Source organism: Heterodontus francisci, chromosome 2 (assembly GCF_036365525.1).
Source record: "Heterodontus francisci isolate sHetFra1 chromosome 2, sHetFra1.hap1, whole genome shotgun sequence".
NCBI classification, from domain to species: Eukaryota; Metazoa; Chordata; class Chondrichthyes; order Heterodontiformes; family Heterodontidae; genus Heterodontus; species Heterodontus francisci.
The window spans coordinates 33,466,358-33,480,363 of record NC_090372.1 but is presented as its reverse complement, the minus strand read 5'-3'; the positions used below and the strand labels follow the sequence as shown (position 1 = coordinate 33,480,363).

Sequence of the window (14,006 nt, the reverse complement as noted above, 5' to 3'; positions counted from 1 at the left end):
TGGCACTATTTTGAAGAACAGCAGGGCAGTTCTCCCTGGTGCCCTGGCCAATATTTATTCCTCAACTATAACCAAAACAGATTATCTGCTCTGATGAAGGTTCATGGAGCTGAAATGTTAACTCTGATTCTCTCTCCATAGATGCTGCCAGACCTGCTGAGCGTTTCCAGCACTTTCTGTTTTTATTTCAGATTATCTGGTCATTATCGCATCGCTGTTTGTGGGAATTTGCTGTGCAAACATTGGCTGCCATGTTTCCTACATTACAACAATGACTACACTTCAAAAATACTGTCAAGTGCATTGGGACATTGTGAGAGCATTAAAGGTGCTATATAAATGCAAAATATTTTCTTTCTCCCAAACTTCCACACTGAAACTGCCAAGAGCATCATGGAATCGTGCTGAGGCTACTTCAAAATGACAACTTAAATATTTTGAATAAAACTTAGGCCGTTTTATACATAGGAGCGCAACTAATAAAAATAAATGATGGAAGAATGATCCCGTTACCAAAACAATAACCCTAAAAGGAACCTTTACTAAGGTGATGACAGTAATAATCATCTATAAAGTCATTAGCTACCCCCACAATTTACAGAGCATCAGTGTGAAAAAACACCCTCCTTACAAAACATCCAGTCCCACTGATTATGCGTTAGAATGCATTCACGGCCCAGGGCTGATGAGATTAAACTTACTCCTTCAAACTCACCCGCAGTTAAACAGCAATGCAGGTGTTTTGTAACTGGTTTCATTTGCAACAGCAAAACAGATGAGGCAAGTCAAATTAGCATTTCAACCATAAACTATAGGCCTGTGATGTTCACAAGCTAATCTATTTCAAAATATCATTAAAAATGTTAATGAGTGCACTGTTCATATGCCTACCAACACTCCCATAATAATGCAGAGGTTCATTACAAACACAAATATGAGATAGTGCTGGTTGATCAAATTGTTTGAAGCATGTGCAAAACCTCTGTGTAGAAGGAGAATAAAGGATATTTCTATTCTTTCTCACGACTCTCTTAATGTAGACTGAAAGGCCAGAGAATGGATTCTGTCAACTCCATTAAATCAATGGTGATTAGTTCAAACTCAAAAGAAAAGGACTTGACAAATGTTGATGTTGACTAAGCAGCGCTGTCAGTTATTACCAGGCTTCATGGTGACGTTGATAAAGGTTTCTCCATAAGCGCCATCTCCAGACACGCAGACTCTGAAAACGTACAGGCCGTCCGACAACTGAAAGTTCAAATAGAATTACATAGAACACAGAATAACAAAGAATTTTACAGCACAGAAACAGGCTATTCAGTCCAATGGGTTTGTGCTGTTACTTATGGTCCACATTAGCCTCCTTTCACCTTACTCCATCTCACCCTATCATTGTATTCTTCAATTCCTCTCTCCCTCATGTATTTATTTAGCTTCCCCTCACATACATCCATGCTATTGCCTCAACTACTCAAATTCTCACCACTGAGTAAAGAATACAATACCTTCAGGTGGTAATTACACAGTATGACTGGTTTAATTAGCCCTCCTTTCAATTTTATGGCAGTCATTGTTTATCCATTTGAGGACATTAATATAATGTGGATGCAGGCTTTTATAACAAAGGTAATTTCCACAAAGGCCAGAATTTAAGCCCCCTCCCGGGAGCAGGCTGAGAGGCGGTGGGGTGGAGGGGTGCGCAAAATCAGTTGGGATGGCAGGGGATGCTGTGCCTGTGACCTACCCACCCCCACTGGTAGCTTTCCTGCGACGAGGGAGGTGTCAGGCAACCCACCCACCCTTAAGGTCAATTAATGACCACTTAAGGGCCTCTTTCCACCACTGCTGTGACGGATAGGCACTTTGCCACCTGGGGAGGCTGCCCAGTACCTTCTTGGCTTGGCCAATTGAGCCCCGACTCCACTTACCTGCTTCTGAGGCCAGCATCCATGGTGCCTCTTCTCGCTGGGTGCAGTCCCAGCAGCGGCCACTACTCTTGGTGGCGCTCCTGGGAATGAAGAGCTTCCGGCCCTGCCTCAGAGGAGCGGAAGCCATGACTGCAGCCAACTAATTGCCTGATCCATGCAAAATGTGGTCATGGCTTCCAGGGCTGGTGGAGGCAGGCTCACGCCTGGCTTTCCAACCAGTGGGCGAGGCCACCACTTCCTCGTGAAATTCCGGCCAAAGTCTTTATTCAGTATGTTATTATTCATATATTGAAGAATCAGAACAGTACACATTACATTACAAAGAGAAATGCTGCACTGAATAAATGTTATCCAACTCTAAGAAGTACTATAATTGCATGCATATAATTACTGCTAGACAAACTGTTATGGGGAGCAGCAGGTTAGACACTGGTCTTTCACCTCCTTTGAAATCCAGCCCAGACTGATGAGGTATAAAGTTGCTTTCGTCTGCTGGTTGTAAGGCTCCAATGTGAAGTGAATTTGTGCTGTGAATCCAGACTTATTCAATTTGGTATTGCTGGGCAGCAGTTAAGATCAGCCCCTCTGACTTTCATGGTAATAAACTATTTTTTATTGGTAGGAAAAGTTTCTGTAAAATCCAAATCTCTGCTTTTCTTTTTATTGAATTCTTAGAAGAGAAGAAGCAAGAAACATGCATGGAATAAATTTGCCTATATCTATCTTATATAAAATATAAGTAATAAAATATATCAAAAATACAGCATATCATGATATGACTTTGCAGATGTCATTTTTTTTTTTACAGGTGCAAAATTATCAGAAAGTGTTAAGTACTTCTGAGCAACAACTGAAAACTCAAAAACATTCTAATCAGAAAAGTTTCTACACAAACACAATTAAACTCTGATTGACCTAAATGCCTGCTTTGTGGCCTAAGGAAGACACAGATTCACGTTAGCAGAGTAACTATTTGTGCATTCCATGTGATGTTTAATAGGTTCAAGGGTTTTCCCCCATTCCATACTTCCTGTTCTAAACTCTCACTTTGGAAACAGTACAGGTCTCAGTAAATAGAATTGACTTGATAATCAAATTACATTCAACAAATGACAAGGCGGAGGTAAACAAAACATTTTACACAATCAATAAGTTACCCAGTTGCCTGCTAAGATGGAGCTGGAATTCATACTTTTCTACCTTTCTAATTTGAGAGGGTTTGGAGCTGTTGAATAAAATAAAAAGTCATAAGATATAACTATTAATCACTTTACTTTCTTACTAAATGAGGAAAAGCAAGATTTTCCACGCCTGCCCCACGCCTCATCACTAACTGCAACACAGTAACCTTCCTTTACTATAGCAGCTATTGCTGGTTTGTCTGGGATATGGGCACCTCTCTGCAGAAGTAAAAACTTTCAATAAAACCAAACAAAAAACAAACCAGTAAGAAAAATTACTCAGTACAACTCTAATGGCAAACATTTAGGACCTTTTTTGAGAACCACTTTCAGAGCTCCCCAACCAGCCAGAATTAACAGGTGAACAGAGAAGTATTCTTATATTTACAGCTACTTAACTGAATGCCAACATATCTGCCAACAATCCCTAGTTCCACCAACATTATTAGCTGCAATCACAGATTACAGGAAATCATTAAAATGGCTTGATTTTACAACATTCATGTCTCTCTCTCTGTCACTGGTTTGCAACAGGAGAGGGAGGGATCTAAAATACTCAGACTCATGGGGAAAGAGCTTTCAAAGGCCTGAATGGCAGACTCTTAAAACTGGCGCATGGCGCATGTCATTGGCACTTGTGTTACAAAAGGGGGGCAGATTCCATTATGTTGTAGACTTCAGGAAACTGCAGTGGCCTCACATACTGATCAATTTTCCAAAAGGTCCCACTTGAAACATGAACCTAACTTTCACTTACATAGATTGATCGACCTGCTACTATTTCTTATGTTTTATTTGAATTGATTTTTTTCCCCTTACCTGAGATAACTTCAGTGTTGGAGAGTCCTTGCCTTCCATTACACCCTCAAAGTCCACAGGATGACTCACTAAATTCCACCGATAACTGTAAGGTGATTCTGAAGAGAGAAAAAAGCATCGACAACCAAGCACTGCGGATGCAAATGAGCAAGCTAGCCAAGACTTGAAAAATGGGTACCGTCATGCTCGAAATCCAAATGCTTTCTGCTTTCATTGAGTTACCGTTTCTAGCAGACTGCACTTGGAGATATAATCATTACGGACGAGTGAAGGGGCTTAAGAGAGTCCGGGCAATATTTCTCCTTCATTCAACATCACTAAAACAGATAATCTGGCCATCATCACATTGCAGTTTGTGGGATCTTACTGTGCACAAACTGGCTGACACATTTCCTAAATTACAAAAGTGACTACTTTTAATTGGTTGTGAATTTGGGATGTCCTAAGGTTGTGGATAAGGCTATATAAATGCAAGGCTTTTTGTATTATATTGGGAGGGAAAATCTCAGATACAATGAAAGAACTTCTCGTATTGAAGGATGAGAAAGGCTTTGTCCTGTCAATCTGTAGGCACATTACAGGCCATTTCAAATCAGAGAGGCAATGGAGTGAACATTACTCTGGGAAGAGATTCCTGGGGGTGGGGGGGGGGGGGGGGGGGTGGGTGCGGTTAAAAATATGGAGCAAAGGGAAACCAGCTCAATCAATCTTAAGGCACTGATTTGTAGAAAACTGCCCCAAGACTAGCCATTTGTTTAACAGTGGGGGAGAGTGGAGAACAGATAACAAAAGGTACAATTAACCCAGATACAAGCAGCTTTGTGTTAAACTAATCATCATAATCTAAGAGAAAACAATAAGGAATAATACTTCGGAACATAGAAAAAGGAGTAGGCCATTTAGCCTCTCAAGTCTGTTCTGGCATTCAATGAGATCATGTTGATCTATTAGCTAACTCCATAAACCCATCTTTTACCCCATATTCCTTTATACCTTTGATTAACAAAAAAATCTATCAAACTCAGATTTAACAATTGATCTAGCATCAACTGCCATTTGTGGAAGAGAGTTCCAAACTTCTACGACCCTTTGAGTGTTGAAGTGTTTCCTAATTTCATGCCAGAGAGACCTGGTTCTAATTTTTAGGCTATGTCCCTCAGTCCTAGACACCTCAACCACAGGAAATAGTTTCTATCTACCCTAATCAGTTAATATCTGAAAAAGTTTGATCAAATCCCCCTTAACTTGCTAAATTCTAAGAAATACAACCCTAGTTTGTGTAAGCACTCTTTGGATTTTAACGCTTGGACTCTAGATATCATTCTGGGAAATCTACACTGCACACCCTCCAAGACCAAAATACAGAAGAGATTTACTAGAATGGTTCCAGGGATGAGGGCTTATAGTTTCGTGGATAGACTGGAGAAGCTGAGGTTGCTCTCCTTAGAGAGGAGAAGGCTAAGAAGAGATTTGACAGAGGTGTTTAAGTTCATGAATGGGTTGGATTGAGTAAATAGAGAGAAACAGTTTCCAATGGCTGAAGGGTTGATAACCAGAGGGCAGAAATTTAAGATGATTGGCAAAAGAACCAGAGGTAACACAAGGAAAAACTTTTTACGGACAAGTGATTAGGATTTGGAATGCACTGCCTGGTAGAGTGGTGGATACAAATTCAATAATAGTCTTCAAAAGGTAATTGAAAAGATACTTGAAGGAGAAAAAATTGCAGGTATGTGGGGTAAGAGCAGAGGGAGTGGGATTAACTGGATGGCTCTTTGAAAGAGCCAGAGAAGTCTCAATGGAGTGAATGGCCTCCTTCTGGACTGTACTATTCTATGATATTATAGATGGTAGTAATTTCCCAACAACAGATGTTAGGCTAACTGGTCTGTAATTTCCTGGTTTCCCCGCTCACCTTTCTTACATAGCAGAGTGACATGTGCATTTCCAATCTAAAGGAACAGTTTCTGAATCAAGAGAACATAGGAAGATTATAGTTATGGCTTCTGCCATGTTCTCACTTACTTCCTTTAAAACCCTGAGATGGAAACTACCTGGTCCTGGGGATTTGACACTTTTTAGTGACATTATTTTCTTCATTACTGTTATTTTGCTTAAATTAATTTTGATGAGTCCCCATTCCTGATTCAATATTAGTTTCCTTAATTGGGATGTCTGGCATGCTATCCTCTTCCTCTACTGTAAATGCTAATAAAGAAATTATTCAACATTTACACCATTTCTTGATTTTTATTCACATTATCACCATTATCAGTTTTTAAGTGGTCCACATTGATCCTGGCCACCAGTTTTCCCTAATACAATTGTAAAAAAAGTGTGTTGATTATGATACCCCTTACTCATTTCTTATTACACTCACTTTTATTTTTAGCTCATTATCACTTTTGTCATCTTTTCTTGTTTTTTTGTATCTCTACTAGTTGCCAGAATCCATGCTAATTTTTGCATTTTTGTATGCTTTTTCTTTTAGTTTAATGTTATCCCTTACCTCTTTTTCCCTTTCTGCTTTTTTTTTGGCAAGTAGAGCTCTTGCCCCTTAGGGTAGTCGTTCTCAAACTGGGATCTGCAGACCCTTGCAGTACGGCAGAGACCTTCCAGGGGGTCCACAATGTCGGGCTGGCCCATGGGTGATCTCCCAGGGCATGGTGGGCAAGGGTAAGCAAGTGAGCGGCAGCTGAAGGCGTGATCTGCTACTGCCGTGCTCCTGCTCTCCCCCGTTCCTGCTTTCCCCCTGCTACCCTAGTACTTTCTCTGTGTTCTGTTCTCCCTGGACTCCTGCCAAGGATAGGCAGACTTTGCAGCGAGAAGCAGACATACTCATCTAACTGATATCTGTAAGTAAATATCTGTTTTCTTAAAAGCATTATTGAAACATTACTTACATGCAATATTTTCATATCATATAGTATTATAATTTAGCTGGAGGGGTCTGTGATAACTAACCCATTTGAAAAGGGATCCTTCAACCAAAAAGGTTTGAGAACCACTGCCTTAGGGGTATAAATTGGTTCTTCATCACATTAAATTCTTTTTTAAATTCGGTCAATTTACTCATGAACGAATTTGGCCAGTTTATTGTGAGCAGTCTCTGTCTCATCCCATTGAAGTCAGCCTTACCCAAACTAGAATCTTAGTAGCTGTTTTGTGTTTTGAACTTGATCATATTATGAGCCCTATTAGATAATTGCTCACATACCATTAGGCTAGTCAGTAGATCTGGCTCATTACTCATTATTAAATCCAATATGCCCCACCCCTTTGTTGGTTCGCAGACATATTGTTGCAGAAAACTACCCTGAACACACAAGAAATTTTCCACGTTTCTGCCATGAGCTGGTCTGCTTATCCCAATCTATATGAAAGTTAAAATCTCCCATTAAAACCATTCTGCCTTTATTACATGATTGTCTAATCTCAGCATTTATACATTCTGCCATTTTACTGCTGCTAACAGGGGGCCAAAACACAACTCCCTATACGGTCTTAAATCCTTTTCTTTTTCTTAATTCTACCCATGAAGTCTCCACTGCCCGCTTATTTCTCAGTATTTCCTCTCATTGAAATAATTTCCTCCTTAATCACTAAGGTTACTCCTTCCCCTTCATCAGTTTCCCTATCCTTCCTGTAGATCTTATAACCTGGTATATTCATTCCCAGTTCTGACCTATCTCTCAGTAATGGCTACCTGTCGTACCCTGTAAGTTGAAATCACACCTGCAATTCATTCAATTTATTCCATACGTTCCATGCGTTTGTTTAAAGAACGCTTATTTGGGCCAGAACTTTCCTGCTCTCGTTGTTTTCTCGCACATTTCTTAATTCTCTCTCCTGATTTAATTACTTTACATCTTGTGGTTTTCCCTTTCCTTGTAATGCCTAAAGCACAATTTCTGACTATTACTCTACTCTGTTCCTCCTAACAGGTTTTAGAATTATTTATACTACGTTTTCCACCTGAACCCTATTTCTACCCCCACCACCATCACCCCCGCCCCCACCGCACCCCCACCATTTACTCGTGATATCTTCTGTGGTGGTCTAAATGTAATTATTCTTTCTCACCCTCTAGGTTTGACAATCAGGCTAGCTCTGTTTTTGGCATTTGGTTGAGACGATCAGAAAAACTGATATCATCGCATCTCATTTTTTTTCTTTTCCTTTGCTTGCTTGATTCCAATTTACTGGCACATTTCTGGTAGCATAAAGAAAGATTCATGATTTACACACACTAACAGAGAATGTCCTGGACCATCAGAATCCAGAGCCACTTCACCATAAAAACATGAACTAATGTTGCTACCCTTAATCGGGCAATTGAATTAAACTCAACTCTCCAGGCAACACTTAGCAATGAACATGTTGCTAAAGACAGATTTCAGCACTTTTTCAGCTCATTATCTGAAAACTGTCTGAAAAATGTACACATAACCTCAACAACACCTTACAAGCAAAAGCAATGCATTACTTTACAACAATATTTAAGGGTTTAATAACAGATAAGCATCTAGAAATATACAAGTAGCATCTTGTAGCATTTTCAATGTGTTAACACTTAATGAAGGAGATATGCGTGTCACAAGTCATCTGTTATATAAAATTCTATTGTACATCAGAGGCTGGATTTAGTGAGCCCGTTGCAGGTCCTGGTGGCGGACCTGGAAGGGGGCGCCATCCTCACTTGTTACATGCGCGCCGGCGGCCAATTATATTAATGGAGGCACGGGGCCCAGCAATTACACAACGGGGTGGGACTCGAGGCACCAAATACAGCGTCAGATGACTCAGAAGCAGGTGCTGACACTGTTGTACGTTGGTTCGGTTCACTTAGTCTAGCTGATAGAGATACTTCAGTCTGGGTTAGTTAGAACATTGATATTTATTATATTAGAACTATATACATGTTCACACTAGTCTGCGTGACTCCACCACAAGCCATGCTGCAACTAGCTTCGGGTCTCTCTCACATGATCTCGTACATCATCATGTTTAGAGGTATTCTTCATACACACTCAAAATTAACCCTTTCAGACCCTTATACTACATCTCCCCCCAAATCTTTATCCAAATATATATTTACATACATTCACTTTTTATTTACATACTACTCCATCTCCCAAGTCTCTGGCTTCATAGGTTCATTCTGTCAGGAGGCTTTACAACTCTCCCTTCCTTGTTGTCATCAGATATGGAAGATTGATAATCTTTCTCTGAACTCTTGCCTCTTGATAGAAATGTCAGTCTGGGTTAGTTAGAACAATGATATTTATATTAGAACTATATTATACATCTTCACACGAGTCTGTATGACTCCACCACAAGCCATGCTGCATCTACCTTTGAGTCTCTCTCACATCATCATGGTAGGAGGTTTTCTTTATACATTGTCAAGATGAACCCTTTCCGATCCTTATACTAGAGGCACCCTATTTAAAGGGCTGCCAGCCCTGCATTCACTCCTCACTGGTTTAAAAAAAAAGAGTGCCCTCTGCTGCCCCAGGACCCCTTCTGCTACCTCTACTGCCTGATAGACAAGGAGCTGAACATGAGCCTGTAACAACCATGGCTGAAGGAAGACCCATGGTTTAGCAATGCCTCCCTGCAAGTTCTCCTCCAGGCTACAAGGGAAAGGTAGGAGGACCTCTTCCCTGGGGATGGCAAGAAGTCCTCTCACCTGACCAAGCAAGACTGGATGGAGATCACTGAGGAGTTCAGAAGCCTCACTGAAAAGTTACAAGCACTGTACATGCGCCCGAGCAGCTGGTTGAGGCTGAGAAAGCGGAGGCCTCTGACAGTCGGAGGACTGTGGGTGGCCAGGCCCAGGCTGATAGCGAGCTTCTGGTGTCGACAGCACAGCACATGAATAGCCACGGGTAACCCTCATCCCCAAAAATCCATCCCTGAAGGCGAGCTGAGGACCAGAAAAGTTGCAGCACCTGGGACTGTTGAAGTATGTAGGCGTCATGGCTGCTTCTTGGGAAACGGGCACACAACTGCAGGAAATGCTTTTGGTGGTCGCAGACCAGTTGAACATTGATGGAACGAAAGCACTTCCTATTGATGAAGGCAGCTGGCTGGTCCGTTGGAGCATTGATGGCCACATGCGTGCAGTCTATCACACCTTGCACCTGGGGGAATCCAGCAATGTCCCCGAATCAGATGGCCCACTCAGCCTCTCAGGGTCAGTCCAGTAGTGCACATAGTCATTAGCCCACTTGAACAGTCACCTCCTTAATGCAGCAGTGGGCTGCAGCCTGGGAGACACACATGTCCGCAGTGGATCTTTGGAATGATCCAGATGCATAGAAGTTTAGTGCCACAGTGAATCCCATAGCTCGCAACCCATCCTGTAGGGGGGTGCATAAGTCGGTGACGGCTTCCCTGGAGAGCCGTAGTCTTTGCTCACAATGCCGCTCGGACATTTGGAGGTAACTGATTCAGTCCAGTACATTCTCTGGGGTAGGTGGGACCTTCTTGGCATGGCCAGCCGCTGCTGCTCTTGTCGTGGAGCTTCATGGGCTGGCGCAGCTGCCTCCTGGTCCTCCCTCTGTCACAGGTGCCACATCACACCATGGGGGTCCACAAAGACAGGGTGTATGAGACCCACGCCAGGTGATCAGTAGGCCTCCAGCGTGCTGCCCTCGCAGAGACGAACCTACTTGGTAGCTTCCCCTTTGCTACTTCTGTCAGCAGACTCACTAATGGCTCTCAGTGCCCACCCTTGCTGAAAGCCAAACCTTTCACCCAGCAGTATGACCTCCTGACACCCTCACACCCAGCAGTATGGACACCCAGTACTGCCACCGAAAACCAAGCCCCCCCTTGCAGACCACCCGAAACCAATGCCCCCCTTGCAGACCATCCAAAACCAAGGCCACCTGGTACTGCCATTTGGCACAAGCCCAGCCGTGCCGAGTGTATAGCACTGCAGTCCGACGATGGTCTGCGCTACTCCCTCTTCCCCTATCCAGTGCTGGTCATGGCTGCCTACCCATTGTGGCCTTGCCTTGGCGCCGCCACATTTCAACAGCTGGGGACCTGAAGGCATGCGAGGGCCCCCACCTGCCACCCGCCCCCACTGAATCGCAATCAATTATATGCTAACGTATTAAAACTAATTGTTCTACAACTTAAGTTGCAGTCCCGTTGTGACGGGACAACGACGCTGTCTTGGTGCTTTGACTAAATCTGGAACTGACTTCACACATCGGATTTCCAGGCGGACTTGTCTGATACTGTTCTCTGGCCACCACCCACCCCCACCCCACACCATGCCTCCATTCCTGCTCCAAACGGGCTCATTAAATTCAGCCCCAAATTACGTTACAAGACTATGAAGGATCTGTCCAATAACTGTTATAAAAGTAAAAAAAAGTTTGATTATTATTTTTACTTGTGATTTAGCTTTAAGGAATATCAACTTAAACTGATGTCAAATCTAACATTATACGTTTCCATTGCTTTCTACATAGCGCCTCTGCATTGTCAATACATTTCTTAGATTCAGCAGAAATTTGTGCTGAAGGGGCTGTTTTTCTGAGGCTAGTGGTAAGCTAGGAGAAAAGGTGCTACATACTACTGACAGGTTTGGTTATAACTTATCACAATGACGGTAAACTCTTCAACCCCTCAACTAGCTGAAGGCTAAAACCAAGACAACAACCACTTCTGTAATAGAACGACAGTATGCTGATGATGCACAAGTCAGTACTCACTCTGAAGATGAATTACATCAGATCATTGATGTCTTCACTGAAGCTCACGAAAGCATGGGACTTGCCCTGAACAACAGGAAGTCCAAAGTCCTCTACCAACCCACACCAAAGGTATCAAGTCCAATGCCTTCAATTGAGATTCATGAAGTGTTGGAAAATGTTCCTCACTTCCCATATCTTGGAAGCTATCTATCCCAAAAAGCTGACATAGATGAGAGGTACACCACCAAATCCAATGTGCTAGCTTAGCTTATGATAAATTAAGTACTCCAGTTTTCAGGCATGTGATATCAGACCCAACACTAAATTCAAAGACTATCGGGCAGTGGTTCTCCCCACGCTTCTGTACAGTGCTGAAGCTTGGACAACTTACAGACATCATATCAAAGCCCAAGATCATCATCAATGCTGTCTGAGAAGGATCTTGGGAGGACAAAAGAACAAACATGAGCGTCCAAGACAGGCATGCCAAGAAATAGAGGCCATGATAATCACATCAACTGAGATGGAGGGGAAATGTCGTCAGCAAACAGATGCTCCAATCAGAGCTATGTCAGGGGCCAAAGGAAACGTTTCAAAGTCAATCTCAAAGCCTCCATGAAGGTCTGCTCTATTATCAACAACACATGGGAAGCAGATGCCCAATCACGACCAAAATAGCGATCTATCAAAAATGGTGTCAAAACCTTCCAATTAACAAGAGCAGCCACTGAGAGAGAACAGCGAGAAAGACTGAAAGAGAGGGCAACTGCTCAAACCAACAATCCACCACCGCCACCCTTACCAGCTGACAAATGATGTCCTCACTGTGGGACAGCCTGCAAGGCTAAGATAGGGCTCATAAGCCATCTGCAAACACATACCCAACATTGACATCTCACTTTCACCCAGCCATCCACAAGGAAGAATCATCCTCGACACGAGGGATTGATGATGCAAGTTGTGATATTGCTCCAGGAGCTGCCATTTGCAGTATCTCAATTCTGGGCTGAAATATTAAGTTGGAACTAAAATGTCAATAATTTTGTTGTAATTATATATTCCATAATTTTTTGTCAGGAAAAATCATTTGAATAATCCTTTTCAAAGTAATCTGTCTTTAAGATACTTAAAGTGCTTGGGGAGAAAGGTTGAAATATTTGACTGGCTACATCTGTGATAATATACTCCACTGCAGGACTTGGGCACAAAATCTAGACCAACACCTCAACACAGTTCTGTGGGGATGCTGTACTGTCGGAGGTGATGTCTTTCAGATGAAACCTTAAACTGTGGCCTTATCTATCTCCTCAGAGATACCACAACATTATTTTATAAGAAGAGCAGGGAGTTAACCTGAAAAATATTTGTCCCCCAACCAAATTAGCTAAAGCAGATCATCTAGTGAACAGTTCTGATGAAAAGTCATCGACCTGAATTGGCAACTCTGCTTTTCTCACCACAGATGCTGCCTGACCTGCTGAGTACTTCCAGCTTTTTCTGTTTTGTTTCAGATTTCCAGCATCCACAGTATTTTGCTTTTGTACTGATGTTTGAGGGACCCTGCTGTGTGCTAATTGGCTGCCATATTTCCTACATTACAACAATGATTACACTTCAAAAGTACTTCATTTACAGTGAAGCACTTTGGGATGTCCTGAGGTCATGAAAGACGCTATATAAATGCAAGTCTTTTTTAATGTTAAACTGTTGACAATTCACTTTAGATTGTACAACTCTCCCACCTTTAAAACAAAACTCTGACATGAGAGTTGGAGTACACATCACCAGAAGGCTGCCCCTACTTTAATCACACCAGAATTATGTGTTTTTTGCACATCTTGCATAGATGTACTTTATGTGTGAGAAACATGCGGTTGCTGCACCTATCAGCAATAAGACAATTCCGCACCATCATCTTTATCACCAACGGTTTGTCAAACATCCTGCTCTGCCACACTGGCCATGTAACATCCCTCTGGTTACAATACACACAGACAGGAGCTGGCACAGATATATGTACGAGCCATTAGGTACCAGATATAGTTCAAGTATCGACTGTTCCAAGTACATAATCTATAATCATATTCTAATGCAAGCCTTACCTGCAGATGGTGCGGGGACCACAAAAGTATTCAGTTCCACAGAATTTTTGGGTCGAGTAATCACTACGTTACTTCCAGCTGATACAATCAGTTCCTTCACTGTGGGAAGAGAGAAGAATAATAACTTCTTCAGCAAACGCAACCAATAAACGTGTCAGCCACCAACTATTCACGTATTTAACATGGCCTCGCCCACTCAAGAAAATATCGGCGAAATCAGCGAATAGTAAATTCTGTAGTGGGGTAATTCCCTAACTACCT

General features: G+C 42.2%; 1 protein-coding gene across 10 annotated transcripts in view; it reads right to left on the bottom strand.

The window, feature by feature from the left end:
• LOC137383655 (dyslexia-associated protein KIAA0319-like) overlaps nucleotides 1-14,006 on the bottom strand; it is a 124,980-nt gene that overhangs the window by 57,149 nt on the left and 53,825 nt on the right. For all 10 annotated transcript variants that reach the window (XM_068056818.1, XM_068056814.1, XM_068056872.1 and 7 more), the window contains 3 exons: nucleotides 13,746-13,844; nucleotides 3,929-4,026; nucleotides 1,161-1,248 (listed from right to left, as the gene is read on the bottom strand). In XM_068056818.1, coding sequence (XP_067912919.1) covers nucleotides 1,161-1,248; nucleotides 3,929-4,026; nucleotides 13,746-13,844 — 285 coding nt within the window. The remainder of the gene's footprint in view (nucleotides 1-1,160; nucleotides 1,249-3,928; nucleotides 4,027-13,745; nucleotides 13,845-14,006) is intronic.